Here is a 22,676-nt window from a genome sequence, read left to right on the forward strand (position 1 = left end):
TTTTTAATGAGTTGTTTTCCTCAGTGATTATTTGTGTCTCTTTTACCATTTGATCTATTCTGCTTTTAAAAGAGTTCATTTCTTCAGTATTTTTGGTGCTTCTTTTACCAAGATGTTAATTTTCTTTTCATAATTTTCTCATGTCACTTTTAATTCTTTTCCCAATTTTTCCTCTACCACTCTTACTTTAACTTTTCCAGGAATTCTTGTTGTGCTTGGTCCAGTTAGCATTTTTGCCCTTGAGGCTTTGCTTATAGCTGTTTTCACATTGTTGTCTTCTTCTAGGTTTATGTCTTCCCTGGCACTCTAGTAGCTTTTTAATGGTTAAGTTCTTTTTTGTGTGTGTTTTTCTGCTTACTCATTTTTTCCGTCTTTTTCTTGACTTTAAACTTTATGTTAAATTTGTACTCTGTCCGTCTGTGGGTGTGGAACTCTGTCCCAAGCTTCAGGCTTTTTCATGTTGCTGTTTTCAGAGCTAGTTCTGGGGGGTCCACAAGTTTTCAATGCTTCCAAAGTGGTATGATTTGAGGAGAGGTGTAGTCACTCTTTTCTGGTCAGTACTCTGGTTTTACCCAGGAAGGGGCCCTGCTTCCCTGCACCTGCAAGCTCTAGCATTTCTCTTGGCCCTGGAACTGTGACCAGGTTTTTTGCTCTCCTCCAGCTACAAGGGCTAATGTTGGAACTGAGGCCAGGGTCCCTTCCCTCTTCTGACCAACCACAAGCACTCCTTTTCACTCTGGAACTGTAACCCACAACTGTATTGGCAATAGAGTTGCCAATCAGCATCAGCTGCACCTGGTGCTAGCAAAGGGATCCCTGTAATCTCTTTCTGAACAGTTGTCTGACCCCTTACAGTCTCTGGACTGAGACATCCAAAATTGCTGTTGCTGGTGTTGCCACTGCTCGGTCCTGTCAATGCTGCTGATGGACTCTGGGCCAAGCTCCATGCAGGTGTCGCAGACATCTCCCATTGATCTCCTAAGTTGTATTAGGCCAGACAAATGTCTCATTCTGACCTTTTGTTGACTCTGTCACTCCAAAATTTTATTTGAGTAGTTAAAGTTGCTTGGAGGGGAGTACTGTGAAAGTTCAGCTGCGTTGCTGCCTGTACCGCACCAGCTTGGCTCTACCTCTCAAAGATAAATGTTCTTGGAAATATTCTTACTGTAAATGGTTAGAGGTATGTGATATTTATAGATTTGTCACCCTGGGGTAGGCTAGAGTGATGATGACCTTTGGTGGAAATGGGTGACTCAGACTCCTTGGAACAAATGCTGCTACCCTGGGGCAAATATTGTCTGTTTCCAGGGGTTTACACTGAATTTTAGGAGAAACACTGAAGTATTCATGGCTTTTTTTTTAATGTATGCTATATATCTGTACTTAAATGCTCCACCCATTTTGCTTGTATAGAATAACTCCAGCATTTTTACGTTGAACAGAAAAGCCATATTTCTTAATACTGGCAGCTTTTTTTTTAAAGGAAAATATTGAGCTATGTATGCATCATTTGAATTGTATGCTGTTTTAAAACAAAAACTCCATTTGACCTTAGAAAACCTAAATCCTTTTTCTTTCTAACATAAGCTCTGGCCTAGTCCATTATATATTGTAGTCTAGTGGCAAGAGACAAATTCTATGAGTTCATTGCAGGAACTTGTCCTACCTTAGGAAAATTACCTTAACATTTCTCTGTCTTGAGTTTTCTGTCTCTGAAAAGGAAATTAACCCCAATATTTATCTACCTGAGAGTGAATAAATTGTGTAATACCACTTTTATGAAGAATCTACTATGTTCAGGGAACAGCATTAAACAGTAAATACAAATATAAAAATATAAATACAAAATACAAAGTGAATACAAAGTAATTTCAGGATAGGAGGTCCCTACCCAGGGCACTAGCAACTGAGTGATCTGAAAAGGCCTTGTTGCAGGATGTGACCCTTGTGCTAACCCTTAAAGTGATGTAGAGTTTCAAGAGATATATATGAGGATGGAGTGAATTCTAGACATGGGAGAATTCACTTTGCAAAGCGTAAGGGTAGGAAATGGTAGGTTAAGTACTGAGGGTTAGCAAGTATGGTACTTTGGTTAGAAGTATGGTAATTTGGTTAAATTACATGGAGAGGAACAATGTGAAATTAAGTCAAGGATTGTAAGATGTCTACCAGACCACAATAGGCTTTAAATTTCAGGCAGAAGAGTTTTGTATTTTAACTTAATATAAAGACAAGAATTTCATTAATCATTTAGATTTACATAGTGCTTTAAGGTTTACAAAGTATTTGCCTCCCAGCAACACTATGAGATAGTTATCACAAATTGTTTGACTCCCATTTTGCAGATAAGGTAACTGAAAGACAAGGTTACCTGGAAGAGTTTAAGTGACTCACCCAGGATTACATGCCTAAGTGTTAGTTCTGAGATTCAAACTTATGTCCTTACATTAAGCCTAGGGTCTTTGTCCCTTTGTCACATGGGCCTCAAGGAGCAGCCACAACTTCCAAAGGTACCTGACACAAGTGAATTATGGCATAAAAATGGGGTAACACAGTAAATAAGTAACCGTCATCCCTCACAAAACACCCTCTTTTTACTTCGCACTATATATTCTCTATCAGCAGCAGTGGACCTGACTGGTTAGGTGAATATCAAGACCATCCCTAAAGCCAGTCCTCTCAGGACAGTGCTTACACAAATAGCCCCATTTGAAGATCAAATGTTTTTAAACCTTTTTAACCTCTAATCTATACAGTCACTTAGGTCAAGTACTACAAAATCTTTATTTTCATCACCAAAGCATTACAAAATGTTAGATCTATTCCAGTTCAATCCAACAAACATTTATTAAGCTCCTACTGCATGCAAGGCACTGGGTTAGGCTCTGTGAGTTTAAAACCAAAATTTTAAATAGTCCCTACCAACAAGAAGAATTCTGCTACTCTTTCATTCTGATGTTTTTAATTACACAGAAGAGGCCACATAGGTTCAAGTTCAAGAGCAATGGATAGCAGACAGCTTGAATAATGTCAGTGGTATCTTTTGCTGGTGGTGTTCAGTCGTTTCAGTCATGTCTGACTCTTTGTGATCCCATTTGGGGTTTTCTTGGCAAAGATACTGGAGTGGTTTGCCATTTCCTTCTCCAGCTCATTTTATAGATGAAGAAACTGAGTCAAAACAGAGTTAAGTGACTTGCCCAGGGTCTCATGGCTAGTAAATGTCAGAGGTAGAAATTGAACTCAGATGTTCCTAACTCCAGGTTCAAAGCTCTGTCTGTCCACTGTGCCACCAAGCTCTGGGAATGACATTTAACACATTAACACACACACACACACACACACACACACAGAGAAAGAGAGAGAGAGAGGGAGAGAGAGAGAGAGAGAGAGAGAGAGAGAGAGAGAGAGAGAGAGAGAGAGAGAGAGAGACAGAGAGAGAGAGACAGAGAGAGAGAGACAGAGAGAGAGAGACAGAGAGAGAGCATGCTTATTATTCCCATTTTACAGATAAGGAAACTCAGGCAGAGAGAAGTTAAATGATTTGCCCAGAGTCACAGAACTAAGTATCTGAGGCAGTTTTGAGCTTATGTCTTACCCACGTTTATCTCTCTATCCACTGGTTCACCTAGCTGTCCTATTGACTGCATCAGTGAAGAGAGAACCCAGACCAACCTGATCACAGAGCTTCGATTTTTTTTTGTTTATTTGTTTGTTTGTTTTCCTTTTTTGGTTCAGATTTTTTTTTGTTTCACTAGTGTAGGAAACTTGAGAGTGAAGAAATTCTCATCCAGTGAATGAATGGATGTATGAAGTAAGGAATGAAGAAAATATTCATCAAGCTTTCAGTATTATGTCGGGCACTGTGCTAAATGCTAGTGATAACAAAAGCAAGAAAGTGCTTTCCTTTAAAAAGCTTATATTCTAATGGAGAAACAACACTTAAAGAGAAAGGTGGCCAGGCAATTGGTTTGAGGTTTATATCTTAAAGATTACCTAAAGGGCAGCTAGGTGGCACAGTGGATAGAGTACCAGCCCTGGAGTCAGGAGGCCCTGGAGTCAGGAGGCCCTGAGTTCAAATTCGGCCTCAGACACATAACACTCACTAGCTGTGTGGCAAGTCACTTCACCCCAATTGCCTAGCAAATTGAAAAAAAAAAGATTGCCTGGAACACAAATACATTGATGTGCTAATGTGAGACAGGACCTCCAAGCATACGTGTTATTTCCTCCTATTAACCTTACTCTAAAGCTGGACACTGTTGCTACCTCCCATTCTCCTCTTTTCCTCCTCATTAATTAAATGAGCATTTAATTAAGTTGCTGGCTTGAACTTGGCTACCTGTAAAGATACAGCTTAATGTGTTAGCAAGTTGTCCTTCAGTCATTTTTCAGTCGTGTCCAACTCTCCATGACCCATTTGGAGTTTTCTTGGCAGAGACACTGGAGTGGCTTGCCATTTCCTTCTCCAGCTTATTTTACAGATAAGGAAACTGAGACAAACAGGATTAGGTGACTTGCCCAGAGTCACACAGCTAATAAGTATCTGAGGCTGGATTTGAACTCAGGAAGATGAGTCTTCTGGATTCCAGAGCTGATGCTTTATCTACTACACCACCTAGTACAAGCCAGTGCACTAAATGATCCACTACCTATTCTCAAAATATTCAAGTTTGCTCCCTTCATGACTAACACACCACCATGGCTATTCATTTGAATCTTGTAGTCCCTTTGGTATTTATCCAGTGGGAGTTCTGCACCTCCCAAAACGTAGAGAACAGTTTTAAGTCACTAAATTAAATCTCCTGCCTCTGCCATTTCAATGTGTTAAATACTTCCATAACACAGCATAAGAAATAATTGACAGTGTTCAAAGGAAAGTTTTTCTTTCAACTAGGAAGTAGTTTAGGCACTAGGAGAATCTGAGTCATTGTGAATAAGGAACTGTGGATTTGAATGAAAGTTCAAATTTCATGTGTTTGAATGGGAAACTTATTTTTTTTTTCTACCCAGTTGTATGTAATAACCATCTGCCTTGAGAGTGGAATATATTTTGGCATGGCCTTTCCAGGCTCACTTGTCCTACCCAGCTAATAAAAAAAGTTACTTCTTTTTGGCTCTTAAAAGTAAATATCCCTTTAAAAATTCCTGCAACAGCTTTAAAATATACAAAGACAGTTAACAACTGTACCTGTGATTTCACTGATAGAAGGAATTATGTTAATGATGAAAACCTCTCCCCTAATGAAGAGGTCTAGGGGTTTTGGGGTGCTGGGACCCCAAGATCGCGGTACCGGGCCCTGTTGAATGAATTCAACTCAAATCTTCTTCAGCCAGAGGAAAAGTTTATTAGTGATAAATCACAGAGGCCAGGTGACGCCCATAAGGACAGGCGGGCATGAGAGGTTCTCAGCCGTGTGGGCCTGAGATTCTCAGCATCTGAATGAGGGCCAAGGTGGATCTTAAATACTAAAGTAAACTTTGGGTGGCCAGAGAAGGGGGTTGGGAAAAGGGTCTAGGTAAGAATTCTAATTGGGGAGGTCAGAGAGATTGAATAGACAATGGGAATAGATAATGGAGGGAACTGGAAGGCAGAAGTTTGAAAGGCATCTGCACAAAATCAAGGTGGGGCTAGGACTTTCAAAAGGAGATAAAGGAAGTCGATAAGGAACAGTTTGAGACCAGAGAAGGCCTTTCTGTAGCCTGTAGACAAAAGGGAGCCTAAGGCTTTCAAAGGGAGATGAGGGTCTGGGGCCTGTGAGTCAGATTCCCTTTTGGGGCAAAGGGCGAAGATCTTGGCTTGGGCCACGCCCCCATCACTAATACGGTTTGACACCTCTGCAGTTTAGAGTTGAGTAGGGAGAGCACTAAGAGACCCAGTGACTTGCTCAGGAACACCCAACCAGTCTGGGTCAGAGGCAGGGGTGGAGCCCAGCTCTTCCTGAGGCCAACTTGTTATCTACTGTGCCATGTGGCCCCTCATGTGTGTGTCTGTGTACAGATAGACTTAAATTATACAAGCAAATTAAGTTTCGCTGACAAAATGCAAATCAATAAATAATCAGAAGGATGTATTCTAGAAATTTTCTTGACTATCAAAATTCTTGGGCAGTTAGGTGGCACAGTAGATAGAATGCTGGGCCAGAAGTCAGGAAGACTAATCTTCCTGAGTTCAAATCTCCCTTCAGACATTCACTAGCTGTGTGACATTGGGCAAGTCACTTAACCCTGTTTGCCTCTTCTGTAAAATGAGCTGGAGAAGAAAATGGCAAACCACTCCAGTATCTCTGCCAAGAAAACCCCAAATGGGCTAAAGTACCACTTCATACACAAGATCTGATTAAATATAGTCTAGTCATTTTCTGTTACTGAGCCATCTACTTGGAGCCAGGGGTAGAGATCATGGATTTTGGGGAGAAAAAAAGAAAAAGACAGAAGAATTGCCCTTGGGAAATAGAATTCTTGAACTCTGGGGAAAAAAAGTCCTGTCCTTCATTCTCAGATTCTCATTGCACCTGGTAGCTCCCTATTAAAATTCAAATGTTTGTTATATGGCAAGGATAGCCTTTTAAGTGTTTAGTATTAGCTAGTCAGGAAATGAGGCTGAGTTACAAACTTAAGCAATTTTTATCTTATTTAACATAAAAAAGAACGACCCTTTGAAAATGTAAATTGCATGAATTACATTTATATCGACTCTCTCAGCATGGTGTTTAACCAGCTTGAAACATTTGAAAGCCATAACTCCTGACAGGAAAGCAAAGATCACCTTTTTAAAGTCTCTGAACTATGGAATCCACAAAGAATTTAAGTAGGAGTAGGATTAAACTGTCCGTATAAATAGGAGGGGTGACATCCCTGTTATTGTTTTTTCAAGTCTTTTTTAATGGACTGCTAAAATGAGTTCTGTGATTTCTTATCTTGAAGTGTCAAAGGCTGAGATATTAAATACTAATTGAGGAAATGACCCACTAAATTCCCTCCCCTTCCACCTCTCTTTGTTACTATCTCTTCCTCCCCCTCCCATTCCCTCTCCCCCTGCCCAGTCACTCTCCTCATTTGCAGATGAGGAAACTAAGGGGCCCAAGACAGATGAAGTAAAGATGCATATTTCTTTTGCCCAAAAACAACATTGAGTAGGGCAGCTAAGTGGTTCAGTAGATAGAGTGCTGGCCCTGGAGTCAGGAAGACCTGAGTTCAAATCCAACCTTAGACACTTACTAGCTATGTGACCCTGGGCAAATCGCTTAATCCTGTTTGCCCGTTTCCAATGGCAAGCCGTATCAGTAACTTTGCCAAGAAAAGTCCAAATGGGCTCATGAAGAGTAAGACACAACTGAAAAACAACTGAATTTGGGAATATTTAGTATACATTTGTCAAATTTAATTTGTTGCCAGTGTCACACAAAAAGTGTCTGAATCAAGATTCAAAGTTAGGTTCTTTTATTATATCTCTTTCTTATTATATGTCTCTTTCTTCTCCATTTCTTAACACTCTTAGATTTGGCCTCAAAAATCTCAGAGGGCTAGTCAAGATTTAACCTGGAAAATATTCTATTCTCGATGAATTAGATATTCCATCTGTGTCTTCATATTTATTCTCTTTCATACATAACCCTACATTTCCTATATCCATACCTTTGTATTGCTAGATCCCCTTGTTTTCCCTCCTTACCTCTGCCTCTTAGAATTACTGATTTCTTCAAGACACAGTACAACCTAGCTACCTTTTATAAGAAGCCTTTCCTAATCCCCCCTCTGTTAGTGTTTCACCCTCAAAAGTCAATTTGTATCTCTTTATATACACATACACAGAGAGAGACATACATACAAGGGATAGATAATGCATACATATCTGTATGTATGTATGTTTGTATTATGAAGTCTCTCCTATGGAATGTAAACTCTTGAAGCCAGGGACTGCTTAGTGCCTGGAATGTAATGGAAAATTGATAAATGTTGTTGATTGATTGGTTGATAAGTTTGTGGTATAATTTGAAAACCTTCAATTGAATAAATATGGGAGGGACAGAGAAAGAGTGAATGACTCCAAGCTTTTGAATCTAGCTGCCTGGGAGGATGTTGAAGTCCTCAGTGAAAATAGAGAAGCTTGAAGGAGAGACAGGCTTAGGGGAGAAGATAATGAGTTTCATTTGGGCATACTGAAGGTGATATTGCCATAAGGCACAACATGCAACAGGCAGCTGATGATGTAGCATTGGAATTAGGAGAAAGATTAGGGCTGGATAATTTACATACTGGAATTATCTTATACAGATAATATTTGAAGGCATGAAAGTAGATAAAAAACTACAGGAGAGAGCGTAGGGAGAGAGAAGTTCTAAGACAGGTCTTGAACACCCAAGTCAAAGGTCCAAGAGATTCATTATGACCTAGCAAAAAGAACAAAACAAATAGTCTGACAGGTAGGAAAAGAAGCAGGAGAGAGATATATCGCAGAAGCCAAAAGAAGAGAAAAAATCCAGAAGGAGGGATTCAATAATATCACAAGATGCAGAGAAGTCAAGGAGGATGAGGATGAAGAAAAGGTCATTGGAGCCATTGTGCCACTGGGATTCCTGAAATCATCCTTAACTTGTAATGAATTTTATTGTACGCTGTTATGCAAAATGTTCTGAAACTCCTTTCCAAACAGCATTTCACATTGTAATTTCTGATCACAGGCAGAAATATGAACTCTGGGTAAGTTGTCTTCAGAACCTTTTGCCAGAGAAGATAATTTGTAGCCAAATAATAAAATCTGTATCTAACAATTTTTAAAAAAAATTCTGAATCACAAATCATCTACTAGCTAATGATACTTTATAAAGCAGCTCCCCCCCAAAAAAAACTGTCCATAGATGTCAGTAAAAATCCAATTTTTTGACCTTTTTTTTTTTGGTGGTAGAGTGGGGAGGATTTGAATTCCTGTTGTTCTATCAGCCCATTGGAAGAGTGATGGAATAGTGTGCCTATGACCTCTACTGCATGGGTTAAAAGTCCATCCCCCCATTGCTGGACAGTGGTCTTCAGCTCTAATAGTAATTAGTACAGCCCTGGAGTGCCTCAGTTTTATAATATATCAGTAGTTAGGTAAGCTTACTAACCTAACATTGCCTGCAGATTCCATATCCCCATGCAGGCTTTAAGAGGTATTCTCTTGTTGCCACATTATGGTTGAAAGAGTGTGGTTGCTACAGCCTTCTGTGACTTGCCAACAAGTAGCATGTGAGAGCCAAGACTTGAATCTAGGTTTCCTAGTTCACGACATTTTCACTACCTGTTGCTACCAAATTGCAAGAATATAACTTCTTTTGTTAGGGAAAGTATTGATGTAGGTGGATTCTGAAGAATAAGAAACTTCTTGGACATGATCCTATTGTACAGTTAGGATGAGTTTTTGCAAGACATGACATGGTCAGCTCTCTACTACTGCAGACACATTTGGAACAGCGCACATGAATGACAGACCTTTAAGAGCTAAAAGGGACCTCAGAGATCATCTAGTCCAATCCCTTTTATTTTACTGATGAAGAAACTAAGAGACAGAGGTGTCAAATAACTTGCCCGGGGTCACCCAGCTAGCTAATGGTAGTAAACAAAGTAAACAATGGAGCTATCTAAGTAATAATGTGATGGAATTGATCATTCTTATAATAATATTAATAGCTACTATTTATACAGTAATGATTATATTCTAGCAATATTTGTTGTTTCAGTCCTTTTCAATCCTGTCTGACTCTTTGTGACCCCATTTGGGATTTTTTTGACAAGAGTGGTTTGTCTTTTCCTTCTCCAGCTCATTTTACAGATGAGGAAACTGAGGCAGATAGAGTCAAGTGGCTTGCCTAGGATTACACAATTAGTAAGTGTCTGAGGCTGAATTTGAACTCAGGTCCTCCTGACTCTAGGCCCAGCACTCTATCCATTGTGCTTATTCTTTCCTCTATGCTTATTATTGTTGTGTATTATAACACATTCTATTTAACTAATGGCTCTTTGTAAATTTCATGATCATTTTTATAACTCATACTTAGCATTGACTGCTTCTGCCTTTTTACATTTATTTGAAACATTTCTGTGTCCTAATATATGTTCAACTTTTGTAAAAGTTCTGTGTGGTGCTAATATATATGTATATTCTTTGGCAGTCTCAGAAGACACTCCAAGTCTCTTAACTTTAGTTTCTCCAGCAATGCGTTCAATTCCTTATTTCCCTTTTGTTTATCTTTATTTTAGATGCATCCAAAACTGAGAAAGGGACAATAAAAATCCCTTGCCATTGTTTCATTATAGTTTAGTCTTCTAGTCATTCAGTTACTTTTTATAAGTTTAGATGCTAGGAAATTTGGAGCAATAAATTTAATATTGATATTGGCTTATGTATGGTTCCTTTCAGCATAATATAATTTCTTCTTTATTTCTTTTTATATTGTGAATGCTTGTTTTCCCTCTGTCTAATATCATGATTGCAATTTCTGCTTTTTTTGGATTCACCTGGTGAATAGTATCTTTTCTTTTCCTAGGCCCTCATTTTATTCTGTGTATGTCTTTGTATTTTAGGTATGCTTTTATAAGCAATGAATAATGGAATGTTTTTTTTATTTTTTAATCCAATCTATTACTCTTTAATTTTATTGGATTGTTTAATCCATTCACATTTAGTAGTTATGAGAGTTGGATTTATACAGGATGTCACAAAAGTCTTAGTGCAACTTACTGCACTAAGACTTTTGTGACACCCTGGATTTTTTCCATTTGTTTTTAATATTGTCCGTCCCCCCCCGCCGAATTCCAATTTTTCCTTCTTCCTTTGTAAAGACAGCATTATATTTTACTTTAATTGCTAAGAAAAAAATTATACAAGATCTGAGGATTCAACCAGTCCATCATTATGAAAAAGACACCTCAGTGAATTTGCAATCTCACCAATGTTGATATGCTCTCCCATAATACAGATTACAGACTAACTATAACTTCTCATTCTGTAGTACTCTTTTCCATGATCTCCCATGAATCTTCTATAGAAAGAACCATCCAATCACTGGGGCTTTCTTTTAGCTCTTTGGGCACTACTTAACTGACCTACCTCTTTTTTTTCTCCTGCCATTTGGTGCCCTTAACACTGCCTTTTGCACCTTCTTTTATGCAAGTCATCATTGGTATTATACTTTTACCTACTTCTGCCTATCATATATCTTTTCATTGCTTATTGGGTCACCTTCAGTGTTGATTCTTTGGAGATCAAGGTGTTTTATGATTTAAAACTATATAGTATCATCAGCAAATAACTGGTTTTAGAAAAGAAAAAAAAAGATGGGTTTATATAGGATATATAGGAGCAAGCAGCCTAGGATCATGGAAAATAATTGCCCATTGCAGTAGTAAGCCAGTCTCCTTTCCTGTTAAGTTTTGGAGTAGCTGCTGTACCTGTCCAAGATTTCTAAATTAATGAACCAACCCAATGGAGTGTCCATTGAAAGTGCATGCCCTCATTTCGTATTCTTATGGATTCTTAACCCATTTGCTTTTTCTTTTGTGGATGACAGAACATTTCTTTTAAGTGACTGGATCATATTGAAGAAGGATTGTAGTGTTCTAGAGCTCATATTATCTCCAAATAGAAGGCTATGGAACTATTTGTAGGTATTTTATTTATCCCTAGACAAGTAAGGTATGTTTCCTGCCCCCAAGGATCTGAAGAACAAAGACTATAAATGGATGTAGAGCGCGCGCGCGCGCGCGCACACACACACACACACACACACACACACACACACACACACACACAGAGCAACAACACTTTGGAGGAGACCGAAATTGATTTGGATCTCACTGAATGTTTAGACCATTAAGCAGATAGGAGAGAACATTCTAAGCAGAAAAGGTACAGAAGCACAGGTCCTGTGGCAAGAGTTTTAAGATGGCATGTGCAGAAAGCCAAATGAAGAGACTAGCTTGATCAGAACAGAAGGGTCTATTGGAGAGGGGTAAGAAATAAGGTTGGGTAGGTAGGGTGGATGAGATCATTTCATCCAGATGCTATGTTCTAAGTAATAGCATTTTTTTAAAATGTGCCCACAAGAGGTTTTTTTGCTTTAGTTTTTGTTTTTTTACCAGTAAAAGGAGTTCACTATTTATTTGCTTTACATTGTTCTTCTCTCTACCCCCAACTTCTTTTTTCTGGGGTGAGGGAGGACACAAATCAAGACCAAAAAGAAAAGGTTTAGCCATATTCTCTCACCAAGCTTTCTCTTGAATTTCTGAAAATTTGTAATTTGTTAATATACCTTTAGTGTCAGCAATGTAGCAAAGCATGTGATAGAGCAAAGAATGAGCCATTTATCCCTGGAGGAAAGTTTATAGGCTATTTTATATGAATTAAAAAGCAAAAATCCTAAAGGAAGAATTAGAGAAGTACAACCAAACAAAAGCATAGTATTTAATTGTTTCAAGCTCACCACCATCTGTCTTCAAGCTTCTTCTTCAAGGTCACCTAAAGAAGTTTAAATGAAAGTTGTAAGTCAAGGTGGGATCTGACACCAGGTTGAGGATTAGTTTGATGTAATAAGTAGCCTCAGTCCTTGGCAAGGTGCCTTGGTACGTTAGTTTTCCAAGTTGTTTGGGTGGGTCACAATTGCACTCCAACATCCTGTCTGCAAATGCTAAATAAATACCCAGTTGACGTCAGACTAAAGCACCACCATACTCACTAATTTCATTTCAGGAATCAAAACGTTTAACCTTGTTTCACTTGAACGTCCATACATTAAAATTTTAGGGTTGGCACTTCCTGGGGAACATATCCTTTCTAATTTCTTTGTTCCCTAGTTGAGAGGGTGGTCTGATGCCCTTGTCTTGTGGGACCTTTTTGGCCAGCCTGAGTCTGTTTCCAACCCTAATAAAAGTTATTCTTGTCACAAGGATAGAGGAGAAAAGCTTTCACAGGACAAAGGGGTTTCCTATGTATCTAGTCTGATTTTTTTACTGAGGGTTTCTTAAAATAAATGATAAAATGCAGAGTACCTTCTGAAAGGAAAGTACTTTGTATATCATAATCAAAAGAAAAGGAGATTTGAAAACACTGGCTTATAAGGGCTTATAGCCACTTGTCCAACATTAATTAATGCACTGGATTTTTTCATTTTAAACATTCCAACACTGCCTAATGCCTTAATGCCAAAAAAGATTCTCCTGAATCTTTATCCCATCTTTAAGAGGCTGTTCACACATCAACAAATGGCCAAAAATGGGCCGTTTCATTAAATCTTTTAAACTTGGAAACCTATCAAGCCGGTTCCAACTTAGTTTCTCAGGGAAAAAAAAATGGTCCAGGGTAGGAAATGGATGGCCAGTGCTTTAGGTCAATTAAAATAAATCAGACAAAAGGGAATGCTTATTATAAAGACTAAATCTTTTCCTAACCAGTATAAACAACTTCCCACCAGAGGAGGAAAGGACTTTTGTATTTTCAAAGGTCTGGGTAGCTACGTTGCCGGTTTATTGTTGTCCTCTCTGGCTGCTGCTGGTCTCAGCTTTCTATCATTTCAGCAATCGACAAGCTCTGGGTTTTCTCCCCTCCTCTCTCTCACTTCCAGGCAGTTTGAACTACCTTCCCACGGACGTCATAAAGCCCTTAAGGAATATTTTCTGCCTGGTGAGATTGAATGATAGTTCCCATTCACAAAGACTAGGAGGCAGGGTCTAAGCAGGGAGTAAAAAGGACACACTTTTTTTTTTTTGGCAGGTAAAGCAGCTGGCAAGCCTCAAGTGCCTACAGTTTTATTCCCCCTGCTGTTTTCTTTGCTCCTCGGGAGCGAACTAGTACTGAAGTGAAACTTCCCCAACAGCTCGCTGGCGTTACTTTACCTCCAGCCCTTTTATTCCGTCTTCCCGTACAAAGGTGCTTCTGCAGTGCTGGCAACCTTGAAACCTGTTATTATAGGCTTGCAGCTTGCAAAAAGAGAGAGGGAGAGGAATTGAGAGTGAGAGAGAAAGGAACAGGGAGAGGGAGAAAGATCAAGTGGTTCTTTCAGCTGTCTTGGCTCCCCTTGTGACCTAGATGAAGAATAGATTCAAAATTCAGTTCCTCCCCAGGCCATACAAGAGTGAAAAGAAACTCTGTCACTTGGGAGCAGCCTAGCGAGAGAGAGAGAGAGAGAGAGAGAGAGAGAGAGAGAGAGAGAGAGAGAGAGAGAGAGAGACAGAGAGAGAGACAGAGAGAGACAGAGAGAGAGACAGAGAGAGAGAGACAGAGAGAGACAGAGACAGAGAGAGACAGAGACAGAGAGAGACAGAGAGACAGAGAAATATGAGAATGAGAATGAATGTTGTTACAATGCTTTGGTTCTCTTCTTGATGAATCAACCTGGGAGCAGGAGCTGTGGGCTTCAGGACCCTTGGATTTCTTCAGCAAGCCCAGTCCTCGAAATGGAATGTGTAAAGCCTTCTTGGTAGCGAGACCCCCTGAAATTGATGACTCAAAATCTTTGGGGCATTTTTTTTCACGATGAGCATTATTATGAAGCCGAGATCCCGGTCTACTAGTTCCCTGAGGACTACAGAGGCAATTGGGTAATATGCTTTTCTCTCATACTTATTTCCTTCCTCTCCTTCCAAGATTGAGGTATTAACTGAGTGCTGAGTGATTATGGGAGATGCTCAAAAGAGTTAGATATAATTTTAACAGTCAGTACCATGAAATAAAACATAACAGGCTCCTTGACTCCTTCTGCTTGGTGCCCAGTTCTGTGTGCTCTATGCAAAGTGGTATTCACTCTTTGTTTTCAAGCTGCCCAGTGGACCTAGAGGAGCCCTGTGAAATGTGACAGCTGATCATATTTTAGATTTGAGAGCAGAAAGAACACGTGCAGATATATGTTGCCTGTGGGGAAAGTGAAGCTGATCATTTTCACTGTCTGTTTATGGTTATCTCTTCTCTCATCTTTATTCCTGCTGCCTAAGCAGCCTGGTTGTTGACAAGTCTTTGCCTTATTTTCTTCTTCCAAGACATTTATCCTGACAAATTTTGAAAGTGATATTTTGTTAGTACAGGTTATTCAGGTAACAAAATTAAAGAATGATTCTAATGGTTAATCAAATGTATGGTGATGAAACAATGTGCAATTATGCTTTAGTCAAACTTTTTGTATTATTTGCATGTCTAACCCATATTTTAATAAATTTTTTAAAAATCTATTATTTGCAGTTATTATAGAAGGTTTTAGGCATCATTTAACTGAAAATTTCCATCATAATACAAAGCTAATTAATTTTGCATCCAAAATTGTCATTGAGAATCTTAACAGTTACTTACAGAATGCTTTTTTAATATAAGTTTGGTGAAGCTTTTTATGATTGCATTTATATCATTTCTTGGGCTCTAGAGCTAGAAGCAATCAAAGGCCATTTAGTCTAACTCTATCATTTTGTAGATGAGAAGTGAAGTGCAAAAACATTAAGTTACTTGCCCAGTTATACAGGTAGTAATAGTCAGAAGATAGATTTACACCCATCTTCTGATTGTATAGTCTATGTTCTTTTCATTGTACCTTCCACATAGTCTGTGTTCTTTCCAATCCTGTTAGATTGATTTTAAAAACAGTTAAAATCCTGTCCTATTTAGTCTGAAATAAAGTCAATAAAGAAAAAAATTAGGATGGGAGAATAGGTGTCAATATAACTATTTACACACACATGTATATATCCACAAAATGATAGGGATAAAATTGACAGTTAAAATTCTAATATTTGTTTGATGAAATTACTATTTATCAGTATGTCCTCAGTCCTATTTTTTTTGTCTGAAACTCTTGGAATGGGAAAAAAACCCTCTTTTCACCAATGCAGATCAATAACTTCTGGTTTACTTAGAGTTGCTTGGGACACTGAGAGGTTGTGTGATTTGTACATGGTCATATAACAAGAATTTGTCATATTCATGGCTTGGACTGAGGTCTTTGATTCTGTGGCCAGATCTCTGACTGTTTCACCGGGGGATCCCACTCTCAGCTTTTATATAGAATAAATAATAATCTCTTTGCACATTGCACTTAAATTTTGTGTAAAATCCTAATTGAGACATTGCCTAATCTTACTTAATGTCCCTTATATGAATACCTACATTATAGATAGGTCCTTGAATTTAGTTCCACAAAAATCTCCCAAATCAACTCTTTTGCTCCATCCCCTCACCAAAATTCCCCTTGTAGTTTATCTCATCTAAATAATGATGGTAATCCTTTAGATTTTCATAAACTTTACTGTTTTCAAAGCACTTTCAAATGTTCTGGGTTGTATTCTATACAGTAGAGGGCATTCAAGGATACATGTAGATGTCTCTATACTATATATGTCAATTGCTGGAAATAACAGCGGACTTCAGAATTGGGGTCCTGGTTATACTTATTTTTTTTACAAGATATTTCATCTGTTACATGCAAGTGGAAACCATTAGAGTCCACAATGCATTTGAATTTCCTTAAGTATATTTAATTTAATATTTTGTATTTCACATCAAAGGTCCAGGCCCAATTACCTTTTTTATATAATTAAAGAATAGAGATTTTTTTGAGATTGGCATGATTATTCTAGTATACATATAAAAAGAATTCTACTTCATGGATTTGCTAATTGTCCTCATTGGCTGTAGACATTAGATATCATTCCATTTTTGGCCAGGCTATTTTAAATTGTTATTATAAATACTATAATGAGAAAAATGATAAAGTATCAAGTATGTTTGTTGTAGATCTTTATATAAATGGGTATCTTGGTAGCTGGGTGCTCCAGTACATAGAAAGCTGGGACCTACAATCAGGAAGATCTATGTTTAAAGTCTGCTCCAGATGTGCAACTCTGGGCAAATTGCTTAGCCATTATTTACCTAAGTTTCCTCATCTGTAAAATGTGGATAATAATTGAACATATCTCCCAGGGTTGTTGTGTCAAATGAATAATGTTTGTGAAGCATTTTACAAACCTTAAAGTGTTGTATAAATGTTATTTGTTATCATTACTATATCTAGATATTGAAGAGCAAAATTAATACAGTTAAGGCAAATCATGAATAGTTATGAAAAATTGCTATGCAAAAAGATTTGTAAAATTATAAGTTACAAAAAATAAGCACTTAAGTATTAAATAGGAAGAAACTCACAAGCAAGTTTGCTCTTTGTTTAGTCATTTTAGTCATATCTGACTCTTCATAACTCCATTCAGGGTTTTTTTGTAAAGATACTGGAATATTTTGTTATTTCCTTATTCAGCTCATTCCTTCTCTACAGATGAGGAAACTGAGGCAAAGAGGGTTAAGTGATTTGCCCAGTTAGTGTCAGAGGAAGCATTTGAACTCAGGTCTAACTGACTCCAGGCCAGGTGATCACCTAGATGTCCTTATGAATATGAGCACTACGCTATTTAATTTCCAGGGAGCTCTAGTAAAGTTGCCTAATTAAGGAGAGAGGAATTTGTCCCATTTTGGATTGCTTCTAGGAAAAAATGGGTTTGGTATTTGCAGAATTCTGAGGTCAGAGTGCTTATGGAGATTATGTGTGTGAGTTTGGCTACAGAAAACTGGCTTTTTACAAAGATGTAACTTCAGGTCCCCCTTTTCCCTACAGGGAAGAAAATACAAGTCTTATCAATGTTAGTTGCAAAAGCCAAAGGGTTATTTCACCTAGTTAGAGTTAATGAGCATATCATTGTATTTTCATTTGTTTTCTGGATAATTTTCTTTTTGTACCCTTAAACATAACAAGCCTTCTGCTTTAAAGCACCATTAGATTTAAGAGTCGTATGACATTTATACTGGTTTACGTTAGCTATGCCAATAAGTACAAACATTTCTCAACCTGGGAACATTAAAAAGTTTTGTAGTTAAAAAGTATTGAATTCTTTGCACTCGCTCAGCATAAATTGAGAAATTGTGTCAGTAACTATTTTCAAGGTTTGTTTAGGCTTGTGACAGTGTTGTAATCTTTTATGATCATATTATTAGGGTGAGTCTTACAATCATTATGTAAATGAACCCAGGATGTATATCTTTTGGCAGGTTGTTACAAATCTTGGAAGATGATAAAGATCCTTTTAGCATTATTAGAAAGTTATTGAAAAATAGAGCAGTTATGAGGCCACTCGTGTTGGTTTTTTTCTCCCTTACCTCAGAAAATGGATGGCATACTTTTTTATTCCCCATTTTTAAAAACATTTTTATTTAAAGGTTTGAGTTCCAAATTCTATCCCTCCCTCCTTAACTTCCCTTCCTACTGCCTGAGATGGGAAAGCTGCCAGATATAGGTTATACATGTGCAAATATGTAAAACATTTCCATATTAGTCAGTTTGTTCAAGAAGACTCAAATAAAAGAAAAATAATGAAAGTAAATAATAGTATGCTTCAGTCTATATTAAATAAATATCAGTTCTTTCTCTGGAGGCAGAGAGTATGCTTCATCATTAGTCCTTTGGGATTGTCTTGGATTATAGTATTGCTGAGGATAGCTAAGTAATCCACAGTTGATCATCATACAATATTGCTGTTACTGTGTACTACATTCTCCTGGTTCTGTTCACTTCACTATGCATCAGTTCATGTAAGTCTTTCCCAGTTTTTTCTGAAATCACCCTGTTGGTCATTTCTTGTAGAACGATAGTATTCCATTACATTCATATGCCACAGTTTGTTTAGCTGTTCTGCAATTGATGGGCATCCCTTTGATTTTCAATTCTTAGCCACCACAAAAAGAGCTGTATAAATATTTTTGTACAAATAGGTCCTTTTTCCTTTTTTTTGGGGGGGGGATGTCTTTCAGGTGTAGACCTAGCAGTGATATTCTAGCATACTCTTGATGTTGGCTTAAACTTCTGGGCAAAATGGTAGACCCACTTTTACCCCAGAATTTCACATTTCAGAACACTTTTAGAGCCATTTCAAGTGAGAAAGAGTTGGAGGACGTTCAGGTTTACTTGTATAACTGAGGTAGTCTTGTCTTCCCCTTTTTTTTTCCTTTTAAAATTCAATTTTAGACTTGGTTTGTTTGAAAACATTATCCTGTGTAGACACACTAATGGTAAACACATAGATCTGATGGACTTGTTTATCTGTATGGAGAGAATGAAAATTTCTTTAGTCTGACTTCCAAGGGATTTTTAAAGTTACTTGACAACTTTCTGATAGTGTACTTTATCTAATCCTAGAATAAATAATCCTTAGTCATGAGGGTATAAGGGTAAAAAAAATTTGTCAGGAATCCATCCAAATGGTAGGGGAATAAAACTGAGATAAGTTGACTCTAAGGTCCTTAGAGGATATCTTAGTAAACTTGGAGAAAGCTGCATATAGATAAGTACTTGAAAAGATCCCTGGTTTCATTGTCAAGCACACTCATTCTATAAATCCTATAAACCTTTCTCATAACTCAATGTCTACTAAATATATAGTTGCCATAGCCAAAAATAAAGAATTAAATATACAAGTCACCTAATGGCGAACGTTCTGGTGATAACCCTCGCTGAACTCAGAGATACACCTAGTCTGTATCCAGGCTCCTAGGTCACCAGCTTTTCAAGGTGAGTAGGACCTGTCAGAGCTCAAAGTCTATTGGATTCAAAGATTCATAGCACTTGAGGACACAGTGGATATCTCTACAGTATGATTAGATAGAACTCTAGTAAAAGCAAGGAAAGTTCATAGGCTCATAGACTTGGAGCTGAAAAAGATCTCCAAGGCCTTCTAATCAAAACTGTTTGTTTAATTTATTTTAGTTTTTTTTAAAACATTGTTTTTATTGATGTTCTTGGTTGTCTTAATTTTTTTTTATTCTGAACTTAGCAAACACCAAATAAGGCAAATATTTCCATATATAAAATAGAACAAAGAAAGAATTGAACATGAAGCTGTGAATCCATATTATCCATAGCTTGCTTTTTTTATGGAATATAATAAATTTGTTATTTTTCTTTTTTAAATTATTTTTATTTCATTAAATATTTCCATATCACTTGTAAAAAACCTTTTAACTCATTTTTTAAAATTTGAGTCTGAAATTCCCTTCCTCCCATCCTCTCTCTCACCTTTCCCCTACCTCCTTGAGAAGCTAAGCAATTTAATGCCAATTATACATGTGAAGTCCTGCAAAACATATTTCCATATTAGCCATGTTGCAAAATAAAGCACAAGCAAAAATAGAGAAAGTCTAAAAAAAATGCTTCAATCTGTATCCAGAGTTCATCATTCTTTCTCAAAAGGTAGATAGCATTTTTCATCATGAGTCATTTGGAGTTGTCTTGGATCATTGTTTTATAAGAGTAGCTAAATCTTTCGCAGTTGAACACCCTTACAATATTGTTATTACTGTGTACAGTGTTCTTCTGGTTCTGCTCACTTTACTTTGCATCAGTTTGTGTCTTTCCATGTTTTCTGAAACCATTGTGCTTGTCATTTCTTATGACATAATAGTATTCCATCACAATTATATACTATAACTTGTTCAGCCATTCTGCAATTAATGAGCATCCCTTTGATTTCCAGTTCTTTGTCACCACAAAAAGAGCTGCTATAAATATTTTTGTACAGATAAATCCTTTATTTTCTTTGATCTCTTTGGGATACAGACTTAGTGGTGATATTGCTGGATCAAAGGGTACGAACAATTTTAAAGCTCTTTGGACATTATTTCAAATTGTTCTCCAGAATGGTTGCACTAGCTCACAATTCTACCAAGAGTATATTAGTTTCCCAATTTTTGTACATCTCCTCCAGCATTTGTCATTTTCCTTTTCTGTCATGTTAACCAGTCTGATAGATATGAGGGGGTATCTCAGAGTTGTTTTTAATTTGCATTTCTCTAATTAGTAGTGATTTAATAAATGATCTTACTATTTGATCTTCAAATAGCTCAGACACGCTGGTAGTAGAAAGAATCTGTGATCATTGATTTAAAGCTGAAACGGACCTTGGATATTCCATATTCAATCTTCCTGTTTTATAAGTAAGGAGATGGAATGATAAAGAGGTTTAAGTGGCTGACTCAGCATTACACAGGTAGCAAGTGACAAACCCAAGATTCAAATTCACATTCTCTTATCTCTAAATCCAGCGCTTTCACTTTACCAAAAATGTTGTTGCTTTATCTTATGAACAGGGAAATGTGGTAATGAGAGGTATTAAAATGGAGTAATATTATAATGCAATACCTTAAAAATGTAAATCTTTATTTTCTAATTGTATTGGATGTGACCATGAATAATAGGGTAAGAAATCAAAGGCAAATTATTTCTACTAGATATAGGGGAATCTTGACAAATGAGTAAATCTTTCTGTCCATTAGCATTTGTAACTCATTGTTTACCAGAAAAATGTATTAGTAGATTGCAAGTGGAAACCGACCACTTTTGAGACCTATTTTTGGGTATTCACACTTTAATGTACTGTAGTAAGCTACGCATTTACTATGCCTACCTATTAAAGGTAGTAGCTATTTTCTAAGTGATTGAGCTTTAAAACAGTATTTTTTTTCTGACTCTTTTGGAAGTTACTGGCTTCTGTGATACAAGATTTCTGATACTTTGCCACATATTGTTCATAAGAGTTTTCACAAAGATATACAGTCCACAGATTGTTAGCTATTCAGAAACAGCTGATTCATTTCTGAATGAAATATATTTAACAGTTTGGTTACTGTAAGTATGGAACGTGAGAGTTAGTTATATAGGCATGCAAGAAATTTTAGCAATGTAGCCAGAGGTTAATTTAATGTGGGAAACAGACTGTAGTGTGTATTGTGGCCCACTTTAGTCTACACATTACCCATCTTATATTGTCACAGTGTCCAATTGATGAAAATCTTCCCTTCCCCCGCCCTTTTCGGCTTTCTTTTGTGTGTGGCCTTACCCCATTAGATTGTAAGCTCTTAAGGGCAAGAACTATCTTTTTTGTATTTGTATCCCAGGGGATTAACACAGTACCTGGCACATATTAGGTACCTAATAAAATAAAGTATATCAGCTTTTGACTGTGAGCAAATATCAGTCATGAACCTCAAAAAAAGAGTAGGCATTTCAGTCCTGAAAGATAGTCAGAGGGGCAAAGGAATTCCACCTGTTAGGAAATACCATCTGACAGGAGTGGGGAACCTGTGGCCATGTGGCCTTCTAGGTCCTTGGGTGCAACTTTTTGACTGAGTCCAAGTTTTATAGAACAAATCATTTTATTAAGAGGTTCTGTATTAAGGAGTTTAGTGTGTGATGATGGTACTGATCTGGTTAGGTTCAATGCAGTCATCTGTTAGGTGCCTATGATGATAAAGACTGAGCAGTATATGGATTTAGGGAGAAACATGAGCATGAATGTTGATTGTAGATAATGAAGAAATGAGAAAATTTTAAAAAAATTGGTTTGGCTGTGAATCAAGAATGCTAATTATAGTAATTTCTGTGAACTATTTACCTTTTATGCCTCATTGCCATATAGTCCAATAAGTGATTATGGGTATGATTAAATAGAGGTCAGATTAACTTTGGTTGTGGATTTTATTTGATTAGAGCAGCAAACTCTATAAGAAATAATTAGTTTTCGTGTGCTCTTTCTCGTGCAGCATCAGCTATCTTTTCATGCAGCACATTTAAGGGACTCAAAACTTGGGAAAATGAGACACCATATTGATGGTAAGAGCAAGCAGT

General features: G+C 37.3%; 1 protein-coding gene and 1 long non-coding RNA gene across 6 annotated transcripts in view; one reads left to right on the forward strand and one right to left on the reverse strand.

Annotated features, from left to right (window-relative positions):
• Positions 1 to 14,117, reverse strand: part of LOC110202750 (uncharacterized) — a 40,635-nt gene extending 26,518 nt beyond the window's left edge. The window contains exons 1-2 of the long non-coding RNA XR_013486140.1: positions 13,867 to 14,117; positions 12,459 to 12,493 (exon numbers count right to left, since the gene is read on the reverse strand). This is a non-coding gene — a long non-coding RNA (uncharacterized LOC110202750). The remainder of the gene's footprint in view (positions 1 to 12,458; positions 12,494 to 13,866) is intronic.
• LOC110202749 (3',5'-cyclic-AMP phosphodiesterase 4D) overlaps positions 1 to 22,676 on the forward strand; it is a 686,828-nt gene that overhangs the window by 341,476 nt on the left and 322,676 nt on the right. For 2 of the 5 annotated variants that reach the window (XM_020979023.2, XM_020979024.2), the window contains exon 1: positions 14,429 to 14,571. The exons of the other annotated variants lie outside the window; for them this stretch is intronic. In XM_020979023.2, coding sequence (XP_020834682.1) covers positions 14,507 to 14,571 — 65 coding nt within the window. In that variant the 5' untranslated portion in view covers positions 14,429 to 14,506. Of the gene's footprint in view, positions 1 to 14,428; positions 14,572 to 22,676 lie in introns of those variants that run through there. 5 annotated transcript variants of the gene reach the window in all.

The sequence above is a fragment of the Phascolarctos cinereus genome, unplaced genomic scaffold, assembly GCF_003287225.1.
Source record: "Phascolarctos cinereus isolate Bilbo 61053 unplaced genomic scaffold, phaCin_HiC Scaffold_4;HRSCAF=312, whole genome shotgun sequence".
Classification (NCBI taxonomy): domain Eukaryota; kingdom Metazoa; phylum Chordata; class Mammalia; order Diprotodontia; family Phascolarctidae; genus Phascolarctos; species Phascolarctos cinereus.